The sequence below is a fragment of the Lissotriton vulgaris genome, chromosome 2_1 (assembly GCF_964263255.1).
Source record: "Lissotriton vulgaris chromosome 2_1, aLisVul1.2, whole genome shotgun sequence".
NCBI classification, from domain to species: Eukaryota; Metazoa; Chordata; class Amphibia; order Caudata; family Salamandridae; genus Lissotriton; species Lissotriton vulgaris.
The window spans coordinates 1142388994-1142405205 of NC_141687.1; the positions used below are offsets into that span (position 1 = coordinate 1142388994).

The 16212-nt window shown below is 52.3% G+C and overlaps 1 protein-coding gene across 1 annotated transcript in view; it reads right to left on the minus strand.

Moving 5' to 3' along the window:
• SDC3 (syndecan 3) overlaps positions 1-16212 on the minus strand; it is a 544130-nt gene that overhangs the window by 93619 nt on the left and 434299 nt on the right. The window contains exon 3 of the mRNA XM_086956820.1: positions 1010-1130. Within this exon, the coding sequence (XP_086812946.1) occupies positions 1010-1130 (121 nt within the window). The remainder of the gene's footprint in view (positions 1-1009; positions 1131-16212) is intronic.

Here is a 16212-nt window from a genome sequence, read left to right on the forward strand (position 1 = left end):
ATGTCCTCTAGGCAGTGCTGTGTCTCTGTTCATACATCCACTACACTCCAAACCAAAACACATAGGTGAAAGACATTGCCATTTACAACGCCAATAGCTCTAACTCTAAAATATGCGAGATTTATTGCATTGCAAATGCTAGTGTTACTTAACGAACAGCCACTGTGTCAATGACCAAGCATTGAGTACTCATGCACAAAATACTGCAGCTCTCCTTAGAAATTAATCTTGGAAGGAGCATAAAGTGACTGGATGAGTGGTCTCTTTGAGATCACAGGGCTGTGTTCTCTGTCAGGATGTGGGAGAGGTCGTCATTTTAATATGTCAGAAAGGTGTGGTTTCCAGATAAAGGGGAGGTGTGTTCTCATTCGGATGACAGGAAAGGGAGGTTTGGAGATTACGGGGTTGTGTTCTCTTTCAGATAACAAGAAGGTGAGGCCTTGGAGATTGAAGCACTGTGCTCTCTTTCAAACTGTGGGTGTGTGGTCTTTCTTAGATGATAGGGAGGGGTGATCTTTCTTCAGGTGGCGAGGAGGGGTGGTCTTCCTGTAGCTCATTCAGGAAATCCCACCTTCGAGAACATTGCCCCCAAACACTGCTCTCATAGGGCTTCTGAGAACTATGCAATGTTATGGACAAAAAAAAGAAAGTACCAAGGAAGATAAAAAAACACTAAGTGAAGGATACTTTATAGAATAATGTTGGCACATGCACTGGAGAGGTCGTAATCCGTAGCCAACTTGTTTTAGCTCACGGGAGTCCAGGACAGGTACATCAATGCAAATTGAAAAACATGCATGCAAGACAAATTTACATTCTGTTAAAAGAAATGGGAATGATTAACTTTGCCAGTACTGAAGATCTACCAAATATTTGGTCCAAGGTGTGGAAGACTTATTAGACCACCCTTGTCACTTAATGGCTTCGATACGTGACATACACCGACCTTCTGATTAGGGCATTTCCCTTCTCTTCCCCCTCTTAAAAGGTACACCTCTCTTTCACTGACCTCCAGATCCGGATCCGGAATACACGTCGTCCATTCCATCATCCTCAAATGAGTCTTCGTCCCCGGAGCTTTCCAGGTCAATTGGTTTTTCTTCTTCAAATGGATGCCTGTAATGTGGAACCTGAAAAACAGAAGCAACATAAGTGGTAAGTAATTATGTTGTCGCAATTGACTTTTGAGCATCATGACAACACACAATGGGTGGCTAATAAACACATATTGAACATATGATTAAAATAAACATCCAAAATCGTTCAAAAATATTAATAAAATAGGAGCCAACAGGAAAAAATAAGTTTATGTATAGGTACATGTTCGGATTGGGTCAATTTCCAATCTCTGGCGAGTCACTTGAAAGGCTGTGCCCTTCTAACACAAAAGTAAACGAGCACAAGAGATCAACAGCACCAATTAGGTTTGTTTAGAAAGCCCTCACTCACCGACCTGGTCGGTGATATGCTTCATCATCGGGCCCCACTGGGTGTGACCGAATGTCACCCCAGTGTGCTTCAAAGCCAGATTAACTGCGTAGCGGGTAATGTGAAGGTGTGAAGGCTAGGTGATGAGTTACGTGAACAGAGTGATGTGGTGAATTAAAAATGCCTTGTATGTATCAAAAATTGATTTAATGACTGATCACCAAGGACATATTAAAAAATGTGCTGGTAAACAAGGCCAACTAAATTGGATGGTCTGTTTCCAATAACATTACGTGATGGTGAATGGTCACACCCAGTGAGGGCTTTCTAAACAAACCTAATTGGTGCTGTTGATCACTTGTGCTTGTTTACTTTTGTGTTTCCAACCAAGTAACACTCTTTTGTTGTTATTTTTCTAGTTATAGTGGGGACTAAGAGTGTTGCTTTTTCCCTACCTCTCTTTTTGTTGATGTGTGCCCTTCTAACACCAGTAAAAATAACCAAATTATATTCTGACACCAAGATCTGACATACACATACACTGTACAACAAACAGATTAAATAAACTTTGTTAAACTGGCAAGATTCTCATGTTAAGGTCTAGCTGACTGCTGGACCTACTGTTAACAGTTCTTTAAAACTAGGCATTGAGGCGTGGCCAAGATGGCGTCGGAGTAGGTCGCATCTTTGAGCCTCTCCGACGCCACATCGAATTAGCCTCTGATAGCGGGGTCCCGGGAGTGCTGCACGGCGCTGCCTTGCAGGCGAAGACTGGCGGAGAGCTCCGGTGCCGACAGCGGGGCGATTTGGTGCCCGCGCATCCCCCCCGGAGCCGAACGGAGCTGCGGCCTGTGGAGCAGCGGCCTCGCGTGCTGGGAGGTCCGGCCCGGCTGGAGCGTCGCCCGGCCCTTCTGGGGCCCATCCTGTGCTGCCGGCCCCGGCGTAGGCCTGGAAAGAGCGGAGTGTACTCTGCCTGTGGCGGCGCTGATCACAGCGCGATGTAGTGGAAGACTCGTCGGCTACGGCGCTGAAGGGCCGAGGACGGGCGGACCGAGCTCCGGCGGAGGCAGACTGGACGGGAGCATGGTTCGCTCCCCCACCGCCATGACGCATCCGAGGTGAGCCAGCGCGACTGTGGAGTGAGCGGAGCCGGCGGAGGGCGTGAGGAAAGTCGCAACAGCCGTGACCTGGCCCGGTTGTGGATCTGAGGCGGCGCCCTCGACTGGTTGGGCGGTGGCTTGACCGGCGGCGGCTCTATCGACCTACCTGCATCCTGTACTGCGGTGGGCTCACCCTGAACGTTGCTGGGCATTGAGCGAGGAACCCCATGGACTGGTCCGAGTGACCAGGACGCTGTTGCCTGGGGTGGACGGACTCGGCGGGCGGGCCGGCACCGCCATTTTGGAGGTTCCCTGGTGGGCGATTGGCCTGCTTATCTCGGGTGCGGACTGCTGCCGAGGAGGAGACCCGGAGTGGCCCCCCACGATCACAGCTGGCTGAGCAGTGGGGCCGTGGTGGTGACTCACGCGTCCAGGCATAGCGGAAGGGGCTTGGCTGGAGAACGAGGGGACCGAACTGCTGAGGCCGAGGACTTGCTTCTCCCCGCGACAACACATGAGACGGCCTCTTGGAGGGACCCTGCTTGGCGGCCGGTGGGGGAGAGCGCCACATTATTGAGATGTCCCCATCCTGGGGGAAGATCGGTGCAGGGAGGAAAAACTTTGGTGACTGCCTTCAAGGACGCTCCTCGTCCCAGGGGTGCTGCCGCGTGGGGGCTTGAGGAAACAATTCACTAGCTTCCCTGGGAGTCCATCGCCTATCACAATTTCTGCGAACAGGGGCGCCCCCCCAACGTTGCTTGGCCTTGCCCGGAGGAGCACTTTGCACGCACCGGCGGTCGGGACGACTAGCTGCCTGAGGTGGGTGTCCCGCCGTGCAGGCTGGCGCCGCCATCTTGGTGAACCCCTGTTTGGCGCTCGTCCTCGCGGTCTCTCTGGCTTGAGCTGCTGGCTGGAGACGCCCACCGCGTTCTCCCCACACCTGCGACCGACTGACCGCTAACCCTGAGGGCCTGCCCCCTGCACCCTGAAGTAGACGAGGGGACGCAGCTGGAGGACACGGAGACCGGATGGTGGCGAACTGCATTCACTGACCACCGGGAGGAGGTCTCTTCCCGCGACGGCCCGCGTGGTCCTGTGAACGCTGGAGGTGGGTGCCTAACGCCCTGAGAGGAGGAAGCCGCCCTGCCGCCTGGGCATGCCTGCATGAACACGGGAAGAGGGGAACTACACCGCCGACAGGAGGCCCGACACTGTGAGTCCCTTGTCTGTGACTTGTCCTCCCGATTGCGGCTGTCTACAGTTTGGTGGAAGGAGTGTGACGGAGTTCACGGCCATGTCCAACTCACAGCGCAGAGGAGGGAATAAGGGGAAGGAGGGGGCCCCCAAATCATCGCAGCAACCTGCGTCGCCGGGAGCCAGTGGTTCCTCTAAACAGTCGGATGATGAAGCACCGGCGACCAAGGCCTTCATGAAGGAACTCTTCGCTACCATCAAGGAGGACATTACCGAACTTCGCACACAGCTGGCCTCAGACCTCAGGGAGGTGCGGAGGGATGTCGATGGGATCGGCGAGAGGGTGGCGACGCTGGAGGACCATGACCTTAGCATGGCGAATGATGTGCACCAGCTCCAGCAGGACATCCTACGTCTCACGGAGCAGAATCTGAGCTTGCAGACCCACACAGAGGATTTGGAAAACCGCTCCAGAAGAAATAACATCCGTATTAAGGCGGTACCGTGGGATGGCGAAGCGGGGGACCTGCGTGGGTACGTCCACGCCTTGTTCCTTCAGATCCTAGAAGATGAAGAAGTGCGGAATATCCTGATGGACAGAGTGCACAGAGTGGGGCTACCCAGGAGAGGGGGGGGCCCACCACCGGACATCCTCGTCTGTGTGCATGACTTTCAGATGAAGGAGAGGATATTGAGGAAGGCTAGAACCATTTCTTCATTACAATTCAGGGGCCATCACCCCCAGCTTTACCAGGATCTGGCGGCGACGACCTTGCAGAAGCGGAGGGACTTCCGACCTGTGACCGCCTTCCTCCGGGAGCGCGGGGTGTCCTACTCCTGGGGACACCCTTTCCGGATCGTCTTTCGGTGGGAGAATAGACTGAGACAGATCAACTCCCTGCAGGCGGCGAAGGAGCTGTTGGGCATCGAAGAGACGACACCATCGCAGGAGGCACGTGGCTCGCCATTCCGTGGGCGACGGCGCTCTTCCTCGTGGCACAGGGTGGGCCCATCCCCGGAGCGGCGGCGACCAGATTCGGCGGCTAGTGCACAGGAGAGAGACGCAGCGGTAGCCTCGGTGGCCTCCGCCACTGTGGCGGACTCCCAACTGAGCTCTGGAGCAGCTTGACCCCACTTCAGCGAGGTGGCGTCGGAGAGGGCTCTTGGCCTGAGGTCCTCGGGGTACTAAGGTACTTTTGGAGAAGACACCCCGGATTTCGGACCTGGGGGTCCCGAGGTGGACTCCCTTGCCCCTATTACAGTCCAGTGGGGGACTTTTGAACCATGACCTGCTGGAACTGAAGACTGCGAGGTTCAGGTTCAGTGCCTTGAGTGGCGTTTTGTTGTTCTTTGTTCTTGGAGGGGTGCTGGGGGGGTTTGTTGACGCTCTGATTATGGATGACATAGCGGGGTGTTTTGGGTTGGGGTTGGGAGTTCGAGGGGTGGCGGCGACACTGTGTGGTGAATGTGAAATGACAGGTTCATTATCGTTATTTTCATTTGTGTTTTACGTAGGGTTCTGGGAACTGTCCTTGTTGACCCTTATGTGCCTTGGGGATGTGGTTGCCTCTTGGGACTCGCGGGGTGGCCGGGAGGGCCTCCTGAGTTGGTTGTGGCTGGGTTTCTTCCCTAGAGAACCCGTGGATGTTCTATTTCTTTGGGTTTGGCTTATGGGGCTAGTACGAGTCTGGTGCGGACCTCGTGGCTGTTTGACGGTGAGCATGGAGTGGTATCTATATGAGCCCTTATGCCTGTTAGCGTAGGGACTTGGAATGTCAAGGGCCTTAACACCCCACAGAAGAGGCAGAAGCTCTGGAAGTACATCATAGATCACCATCTGGATATAGTGGCCCTCCAGGAAACCCATCTGGCTAGGAAAGATGAACTGAGGCTTCGTCATCGGCAGTTCCCCCTTATCTACAGGGCCTCTGCGGCCACGAAGCACAGAGGGGTGGCCCTACTCTTTCGGGCTTCCCTTCATTTTCAGCCCATGGGTGTGAGTGCGGATAGAGACGGCCGTTGGCTTCTGGTGAAAGGTCTGTTGCGGGACCGCCTGTGTACCTTTGCTGTCTTGTATGCCCCTAATGCGGGTCAGAATGGCTTTCTGCAGGATTTGCTGGACAGAATGGGGGACTTTGTGGAGGGTCACTTAATGATGCTAGGCGATTTCAATATGGTGTGGGATAGAGGGCAGGATAGCTCTGGGGGCCGCAGGGCGGACACAGGCGTCTTCTCGGACAAAACTAAGCAGCAGTTGAGAGATCTAGGGTTGTTTGACGGTTGGCGCTTTCTTCACACACAGACCAGAGACTACACCTTCTTTTCCAACGTACACCACACATACTCCCGTATTGATTATATCTTACTCAACCAGGCTCTTCGGGGAGATGTACAACTGGCGAATATTTTTCCGCTTTCGCTATCGGATCACAGCCTTGTTGTTCTGGGCCTGCGCTGGGCCGCTGGGGGGGATGGTTGGCGTAAGTGGTACTTTCCAGCGGCTCTGGTCCGGGATGAGACGTCGTGTAAGGCGCTACGTAAGGCAATTGGTGATTTCTTCCTCCTTAACCCACCCTCGGACACGTCGGTATATACCACGTGGGACGCTTGCAAGGCCTCCCTGCGGGGCACGTGCCTCGCTCTCAACGCGAACCTGAATAAACTGCGACGCGAGGAGAGGGAGGCTTTGGAATTGGAATTGGCTACCTTGGAGCAGGCCCACAAGGCGAACCCTTCTAGGGTGACCCTACGCCCCCTGACAGCGGTCCGAGGGAAACTGAGGGCCCATTACAATAACAGGGCGGAATTCACCCTTCTGCGACTCAGGCGTACCTCCTACTCCCAGGGCAACAAGATCGGGCGTCATTTGGCCCGACAACTGCGGGATAAACACGAGAGGGACTATATCGGGGGTATTCGCGACCAGGCGGGCTCTGTCCAGCATAGAGACGCGAACAAAGCAGCCATCTTCGGGCGCTTTTACGCGGCACTCTACTCGAGTGACACTCTCGATCCCGGCGCACAGTCCAAATTCCTAGAGGGCCTGTCTCTCCCGAAGGTTTCTAGAGAATGGAACGAATCGCTATCCTCCCCCATCACCCGGGAGGAGATCTTGGAGGCCATCAAAAACCTGAAGCTGCACAAGGCCCCAGGGCCTGATGGCTACACGGCCCTCTTTTACAAAACATTTGCTTCTGAAATATGCGATTACCTGGTTTCCCTCTTCAACGCCATGGCGATTGATGGCAGAACCACAGACTCTATGGCTGAAGCACTAATCAGCATTATTCCCAAATCGGGGAAGGATCCTACTCTGTGTTCATCCTACCGCCCGATAGCACTTCTCAATATAGACGCCAAACTGTATTCCTCTATCTTGGCGACTAGGTTGCAGGACCTGATGCCGGCCCTGATCCATTCTGATCAATCGGGATTTATCAAGGGCAGACAGACCCATGATAACCTGCGCCGCGTCATACACCTCATCGAGAAGGTGGAGCGCTTCCACATACCCGCGGTGCTCGTGGGGCTCGACGCAGAGAAGGCTTTCGACCGTGTCGACTGGGGCTTTTTACATCGGACGCTAGTGGCTTTCGGCTTCTCACCCGCGTTCGTGAAGATGGTTGAGGCTAATTACAGTGGTCCCACGTCCCGTGTATTGGTCAATGGCCATAGATCCACGCCTTTTCGCCATTCCCGAGGGACGCGCCAGGGTTGTCCCCTCTCACCCCTTCTCTTTGCTCTGAGTATTGAGCCGTTAGCGTTAGCAGTCCGGGATAATGAGGGGATTTTGGGTCTTCCCTTTACGGGCGAACAGCACAAGATCTCGCTCTTTGCGGACGATGTTCTGCTGTCCATCAGGGATCCGGCGCGGTCGCTACCACATGTCCACTCAGTACTCTCGGCCTACGAGGAAGTGGCGGGCTTTAAGGTAAACTTCGATAAATCCTACATCCTCAACCTGACTCTCTCGGCGGGGGAGGTGCAAGCGGCCGGACTGCTCACTCCACTTGCCTGGGCTTCAGAGTCCTTGCTCTACTTGGGCGTACGCCTGACCTCTACCGTGAATGCCCTGTTCCGCGCTAATTTCCCTCCGATGCTATCCTCCGTGAGGGCTGAGCTGGAACGCTGGAAGCCTAAATACATCTCGTGGCTAGGCAGGGTGCACGCCCTTAAAATGGTGCTCCTTCCCAAACTGTTGTATCTATTTCAGGCGTTACCTATTCCGATAGGGCTGGACTACTTCCGCCAATTGAAGACCATGATGCTCCGGTATGTCTGGCAGGGTGGCCGAGCAAGGCTCCCATTCCACGTCCTGAGGCGCCCGTGCTTGGAGGGGGGGGTGGGCTTTCCGGACATGCACTTATATTACAAAGCTGCCCAACTGAGGGTCATGGTAGAGTGGTCCCAGCAGCAGTCGGAGAAGCACTGGCTCCACATGGACCGTAGTGTGGCGGGCCGCTCCGTTTGGGACCTAGCCTGGAAACCTAAGGCGGACCGCCCCAGGAATGCCTACATTAGCACCCCCACGAGCACAGTGCTGAAGGTGTGGGACACGGTGAGCGGTGACGACCGCTGGACCACGTTCCCGTCCCCTTTCACACCAATTCATTTCAATCCGGCCTTTCCACCGGCTCTGGAGGAGGGACCGTTTGACGGATGGAGGGAGGGTGGCTGTAGAGCGCTCACCCACTTGTTCCATGGCGCCGAGCCCCTCACTTTTCACAACTGTATGAGGGACTATGGTGTCCTCCCGACGGAGCGCTTCAGGCATCTCCAACTCCTGCATTGGGCTACATCGCCTGCAGTGGTGGACGCGGCTACCAGACCCTTGTCAAAATTTGAGTCCTTCCTTCTTCACACTACTAACATGAGGGGTGCGGTCTCCTTCCTGTACAAGCTGTTACTAGACTCTGCCGTGTCACCGCGCCCACGATACCAAGATCACTGGGAATCCACGCTGGGGAGGGACATCTCTGCTGTCGAATGGCGGGCCCTATGGAGAGACGTGACAGCACACAATCACTCTGCTGACCTCAGGGAAGCGCATATGAAAGTCATCTTTGACTGGTACCTATATCCCTCCAAGTTGCACCGCATATTCCCAGCTACTTCAGATAGGTGTTGGCGGGGCTGTGGGATGTTAGGAGACTTTAAACATATTTGGTGGGACTGCCCTACCATCCAGCCGTACTGGGCTGAGATTTTATCCCACATTAGAGACATCTTGGGTTTCCCGATACCGAACTCCATGGACTTTGTCCTACTGGGACTTAGAGACCCGCTGCTTGAACACCAGACCAGGGCGGATAAGCGAATGATGTGGTTGTGTTTGGGGGCGGCCAAAAAGACCCTAGCGGCAGCGTGGAAATCCTCATCTGCCCCGGCTATTTCCTTGTGGCATGCCCGACTGTGGCGTCTGTTAAGCATGGAACGCCTCTCTGACATCTTCCTGGGGCACTTTAAGAACTTCATGTATAATTGGGGCCCACTTGTGAGATTTCTATCCCGAGGTTTGCCCTCAGCTGTGTGCCCGCCAACACTGTGATCTCTCCATCTTTTCCAGATTTGATTTCAAGAATGCCTGAGTTGAGTGCTATGAATACTAGTCGCCGTCACTGGGGGGAGGGTGATGTTGGGGAGGGTTATGGGTGGGGGATAGTTGGGGTGTTCGTCTTCTGTTCTCCTTTCCCCTTTTTCTCTCGTTGCGACTAACTATGCTTGGGGAGGGCTACAGTGCCACGAGCGGACTTTGAGCGCTGCCTCGCTCTACCACTACCTATGTTGGACTGGAATTCCTATTATGGATGGACTATGGAGCTCTATCGCCCCTCCCCTCTAGATGAGTCCCTCCCCCTTCTTTGCGCCCCCTGTGTGGGGTTTCGTGGAGGTATGTCGCCTGTTTTTTATTTTTCCTTTTTACCATATTGCAAAATAAAGTTTAAAAAAAAAAAAAAACTAGGCATTGAGTGGACTAGTGCTTCACCTAGAGGAGTAGATCTCTTTCACCTAAAGCTCTTGGCTGTCGGGTGCATCATTCCGCTTCCTTTGTTGGGCATGCACTGCATTTTACCATCCCCAAAGTAGGCTGAATCATCACACATTAAATCCATCATCTCAAAGATGCCTTATTTTTTTATTTGCAGTTTTATAACGTGCGAACAAGACCCACAGGGGTATCAGAGCGCTGTACAAGGTTGGCGCCAGCAAGTTTACAAAACATTAGTGAAAAAAAATAATTGTTTTTAGGTCTCACCTGACTCAGCGCTTACACTGGTCTGGCGAGACTAAGTAAGGGCTTTAAAAAATGCTACCGCCGTCTACAGTTTGCAGTGCATGTGTGTGGGGGCGCGCTTGAGCAGAGGTGCATTATGGCGTGATTACTGCTGCGTGCGCACCACTCGCGTGCTTCCCCCATGATCACTTTCGCTTTCACGGCCGCACAGCCGTTACTTTTACGGCCGCGCGGCCAATGCTTGTTGTATTTACCTTTTAAGCTATGCATTATTTGATTCGCTTTCAACACTGAAAGCGTCATGTATTTTCCAAATGTATTATTAACATGGCAACAGAAATGGTTTTCGTGAAAGAGGGCAGGCTGATAGGTTTCCTGAGTGATGTCGTGGTCTGTTGGTAGGTCTTGTACTGTTGTCACAGTCAACCAGTGGGTTCCTGCAGTGATGTCACACCATAACAGCCGGTTCTTGGCATGACGCAACACTTCCAGAGCAATGTTAGTCTGACAGGAGGTTCCTGGAGTTATGTTAAAGGCTGACGTCAGATTCTGCATTGACATCACAGTTTCATCTCGTATTCTTAGAGCGACTTCTCAGTGTGCGGTCTGGTTCCTGAAGTTTTGTTACAGTTTGACGTCAGAATCATGTAATTCCTGACATGCCACAAGATTCTCGTGTTACCAAAGGGTGACCTCAGGACTCTAGAGTGACGTTAAAGTGTGCTGTTAGATTCCTGGAGTTTTGTTCCAATTTGAGGTCATGCTGTGATACTGTCTGATGCTTGATTTGTTGAGTGTTGCATAAAAGGTTTTCAGAGCAAGAATGTTACAGTACGACATCAAGTGCCAAACATGTTTCACAACCTGTTCACACTCTGATGCTAAGTTTCAGCACAGATGTCACAGTCTGACATGATACATACACATGGGTTGTGCCACAGTTTGCTGTCAAGCAGAGGAAGTGGTATCACAATCTACTCATAATTTACTGCAGTGATGTGACTTTTTGATGTCATACACATGGAGTGACGTCACAGTTTGATGTTACTTTTGTACAGTGATGTCACTGTTTGCTGCCATGCACATCGAGAAGTGTCACAGTCTGAGTCACTTTGCTAGAAAAATATAGAATGGACTCTGTACATAGATAGCAGAATGTGATATCACTACACCAATCAGGACTACACTGAAGACAGATCTATCTCTTTGGAAGGCTATGCAGAATATTATGTACAGTGAAAGTTAAACCAAACTTTCACAGCAACCATTAAAAAAGGGAATCCCAACTCCCTGAAGAGACAAGCAGAAAAGATAATATAGTGCATATAGCGCCATCACAGCATTACTCTACGCCACCACAGCATCACTCAGCATCACCACAGCATCACTCAGCACCACCACAGCATCACTCAGCGACACCACATTATCACTCAGGGCCAACACTGCATCACTCAAAAACACCACAGGATCACTCAGCACCACCACAGCATCACTCAGCACAACCACAGCATCACTCAAGGACCCAACCATATCACTTAGCGGCACCACAGCATCAGTCAGCACCACCACAGCGTCACTCAGCACCACCACAGCATCACTCGGGGCCAGCACAGCATCGCTCAGCACCACCACAGCATCAGTCAGCACCACCACATCATTACTCTGCACCACCAAAGCATTACTCTGCACCTCCACAGAATCACTCAGGGACACCACAGCATCACTCACCTTCACCACAACATCACACTAAAGCTCCACAGCATCAATCGGCATCAACACAGCATCAGTCAGCTCCACCACATTATCACTCAGGGCCATCAAAGCATCACTCAGGGCCAGCACAGGATCACTCAACGTCACCACAGCATCAGTAAGCACCACCAAAGCTTCACTCAGCACCACAACAGCATTACTCAGGGCCTCCACAGCATCACTCACCACCACGACAGCCTCAGTCAGCACCACCACATCATCACTCAGCATCACCACAGCATCACTCAGGGCCACCACAGCATCACTCAGGGCCACCACAGCATCACTCACCTTCACCACAGCCTCAGTCAGCACCACCACATCATCACTCAGCACCACCACAGCATCACTCAGGGCTACCGCAGCATCACTCACCTTCACCACAGCATCACTCAAGAACACCACAGCATCACTCAGTACCACCACACCACCACTAAATGCTACCACAGCTTCACTCTGCAACGCCACAGCATCAATCAGCATCACCACAGCAAGACTCAGCACCACCACATCATCACTCAGGAACACCACACCATCGCTCAGTACCACCACAGCATCACTATATGCTACCAAAGCATCACTCTGTAGCGCCACAGCATCAATCCGCATCACAACAGCATCAGTCAGCACCACCACAGCATCACACAGGACCACACAGCAGCACTCAACGCCACCACAACATAAATAAGGGCCAGTACAGCATCCCTCAATGACACCACAGCATCACTCATTTCTTCTTACACTTTTTAATTACAACTTCTCAACATGCTGCACAGCCGTCACACTTCTCTACTGCACAGCTTAGAAACATTGGCAAAGTCAATAGCTCCTCCTAAACACTTATAAGACCCCCCAATGCATAGCCGATAGGACATTATAAGTGTTTAGTTATCCAGCACAATATCCTTAATTAAACAACATCAAGTGTTGCATGGCTAAACACTTATAAGGTCACAAAAGCGAGACCTATTGGCTATGCCAATGCGTGTTGTTTTTGCTTATCCATTGAGGCAAGTTTTTCTAAAATGCTTTACTTGACATTCAAAATGCAAGCCAGATCTATTGCCTTTGCCAATGCTTGCTAATAGAAGTGATCTAGAATAGCCCCAGCTTGACAATTTAAAATAAAGTATGAAACCTGATTATATCTCTTAACAGAAGGCATCAGCAATTGCCCTATCAAGTTTTGTTCCCCCGGTTCCCCCGGTAGGGGGGTATTGTGTTATTTATGTATTAAAAGATAACAATTCACTGTGTTCATCTCTCTACAAAATTACGCATCTGTGTGTGTTAAAATCTCACACATAAGCGTAATTTTGACAAGTTACAAACTAATTGAATGATTTTCTTCACATTGATAAGCTGGTCAGAGATGTACAATGTCCAAGCTCCAGAAATTAAAACAATCTTTTATTAAAGATGTAGGGTTCGATAACACAACAGACTACGTCAGCTGGACTTTTCTATGTTGTATACCTGTTCCTCAATGTCATCCTGTTGGTACGTCAAGACTTTCTTTATAGGGCTGTTGCTGAAGCATGAGGTCGTCATTAATAGTTGGGGTACTTCCCACAGAGTGATAACTACGGGTCAAATACTTCAATTCGCAATTCCAAGTATGTCCAAGCACAGAATTATCGGGTCTGAAAACTCCAGACTGATAGTTCCAGGCCCAGACACACTGGGCCTGTTCCAGCAGGGGCTGTGGGTAGCAACACTGCCCGACCCACACAGACACCCTGCAGCATTCAGAGGGAGCAGACAATGCTCCCCCTGGACAGGTAAAAGCCTGTTCTGGACTTCTGGCCTTTTACCCACCCTCCAACTCTTGCTGACACAACACTTTCTTGCTGAGCAGAGCAGGTAGAAAATGTGGACTTTTTTGCAGAAATAGAGAAAACTACCTAGCAAAGCACAGAGAAAGACCGGATATGAAAAGTTATTCCCCCATTTGAAGGAAACAACTTGTAATGGCTAGACTTTGGTGCAGAGATAGGAGCCAGTAATTCAAATTCAGGCACTACAATATCTCTGAATGAACATAGGGCTAACACGTAATGAAGGCATAAGAGATGCCTTTTCCAGCTATACTACGTTCATATCATTATCAAAATCATCTCCAACTTTAATAGTAGATAATCGATGAATGTATCTGAGGAATAACAAACAAAAAATAGAATGACCAGTATTGATGCAAGAATCCTACTATGGTTTAAGTGTACATATAAATAAGTTGCACTGATAATTTCTCTTATTGGAATATGAGCAACATTTTTGATTTCATGTTCGTATACACTGTTTTAATTCAATAAACAAAGAGGGAGAGGAAAGGACAGACTCACACCTGCTCAGCGCCAAGATACCCTCCCAGGTGAGAGTGTCCTCTACAATCTGCATAACAAGTGTCTGTGAAGAACAGTCATTTGGTCTTCCGGAGACGATAGTAAAACCACACTAAAGTAGAACGGCCATTCAATTTATTCTGTTCCTTACTTGCACTAACCACGAACAGCCAGGTCTTGAGCTTCTTCCTGAAGGAGAGGTGGTCTTGGGTCAGGCGCAGGTCGGCCGGGAGGGAGTTCCAGGTCTTGGCGGCCAGGTAGGAGAAGGACCTTCCTCCTGTAGTGGCTCTGCGGATGCGTGGGACGGCGGCGAGGGCGTGGCTGGCAGATCGGAGGTGGCGTTTGGGAGCGTAGAAGTTGACGCGGTTGTTGAGGTAGCTCGGGCCTTGATCGTGGAGAGCTTTGTGTGCGTGGGTAAGGAGGCGGAAGGTGATTCTCTTGTTGACCGGGAGCCAGTGCAGGTTTCTTAGGTGTCCGGAGATGTGGCTGTGTCGTGGGATGTCGAGGATGAGTCTGGCTGAGGCGTTCTGGATGCGCTGGAGTCTCTTCTGGATCTTGGCAGTGGTTCCGGCGTAGAGTGCGTTGCCGTAGTCCAGTCGGCTGGTGACGAGGGCCTGGGTGACGGTCTTCCTGGTCTCTGTGGGGATCCACCAGAAGATCTTCCGAAGCATGCGCAGGATGTTGAAGCACGACGAGGAGACGGCGTTGACTTGCCTGGTCATGGAGAGGGAGGAGTCCAGGATGAAACCCAGGTTGCGTGCGTGGTCCGTCGGTTTGGGTGCGGTGCCCAGGGCGGGGGGCCACCAGGAGTCGTCCCAGGCGGAGGGCGAGGAGCCCAGGATGAGGACCTCCGTCTTATCTGAGTTCAGTTTCAGGTGGCTCGTCGTCATCCACTCGGCTACCTCTTTCATCCCTTCGTGCAGGTTGGCTCTGGCGGCGGCGGGGTCGTTGGTCAGGGAGAGGATCAGCTGGGTGTCGTCGGCGTAGGAGATTATGTTGAGGTTGTGTTGGCGTGCGATGGCCGCGAGGGGGCTCATGTAGACGTTGAAGAGAGTGGGGCTCAGCGAGGATCCTTGAGGGACGCCGCAGATGACTTCGGTGGCCTCTGACTTGTACGGTGGTAGGCGGACTCTTTGTGTTCTTCCGTCGAGGAAGGAGACGATCCATTCCAGTGCCTTCTCCTGGATTCCGACGTTGCTGAGGCGTTGCACTAGGGTGCGGTGGCAGACCGTGTCGAAAGCCGCGGAGAGGTCTAGGAGGATGAGGGCCGCTGTTTCGCCGTTGTCCATCAGGGCTCGGATGTCGTCAGTGGCGGCGATGAGGGCGGTCTCGGTGCTGTGGTTGGCGCGGAATCCGGACTGCGATGGGTCGAGGGATCCATTCGTCTCGAGGAAGGCGGCCAGCTGTTTGTTGACAGTCTTTTCGATGACTTTGGCTGGAAACGGGAGTAGAGAGATGGGGCGGTAATTCTTGAGTTCGGTGGGGTCTGCTGTAGGTTTCTTGAGTAGAGCGCTGAGTTCGGCGTGCTTCCAGCTCTCGGGGAAGGTGGCGGTGTCTAATGAGGTGTTGATGATGTCCCGCAGGTGGGGTGCGATGACAGCGTCGGCTTTGTTGAAGACGTGGTGAGGGCAGGGGTCAGTCGGAGATCTGGAGTGGACGGAGTTCATCATGTGGACGGTGTCTTCGGTGTTGACCGGGGTCCAGGCGCGGAGGGTGGTGGTGGGTGGTGTTGCTGCGGTCGTGGCGTGCGTCGGTTGAGTGCTGAAGCTGTTGTGTATGTCCGCGATCTTGTTGTGGAAGTAGGAGGCAAGGGAGTTGCAGAGGTCTTGCGATGGGGTGATGTCGTTGTTTCCGGCGTTGGGGTTGGAGAGCTCTTTCACGATGTTGAAGAGTTCCTTGCAGTTGTGTGCGTTGTTGTCCAGTCGGTTCTTGAATGCAGTTTTCTTGGCGGTGCGGATCAACTGGTGGTATTTCCGGGTGGCGAGCTTGAGGGTGGTCCTGTTGTCCGGCGTGGGTTCCTTTCTCCAGGCTTTCTCGAGGGCTCGGCAGTTCTTCTTGGAGCTCTTGAGTTCGTCGGTGAACCATGGGGCTCTCTTATTGCCGGGTCTGCTGGGCGGGATCCTAAGAGGGGCGAGTTTGTCTGCGCATTTGCTGATCCACT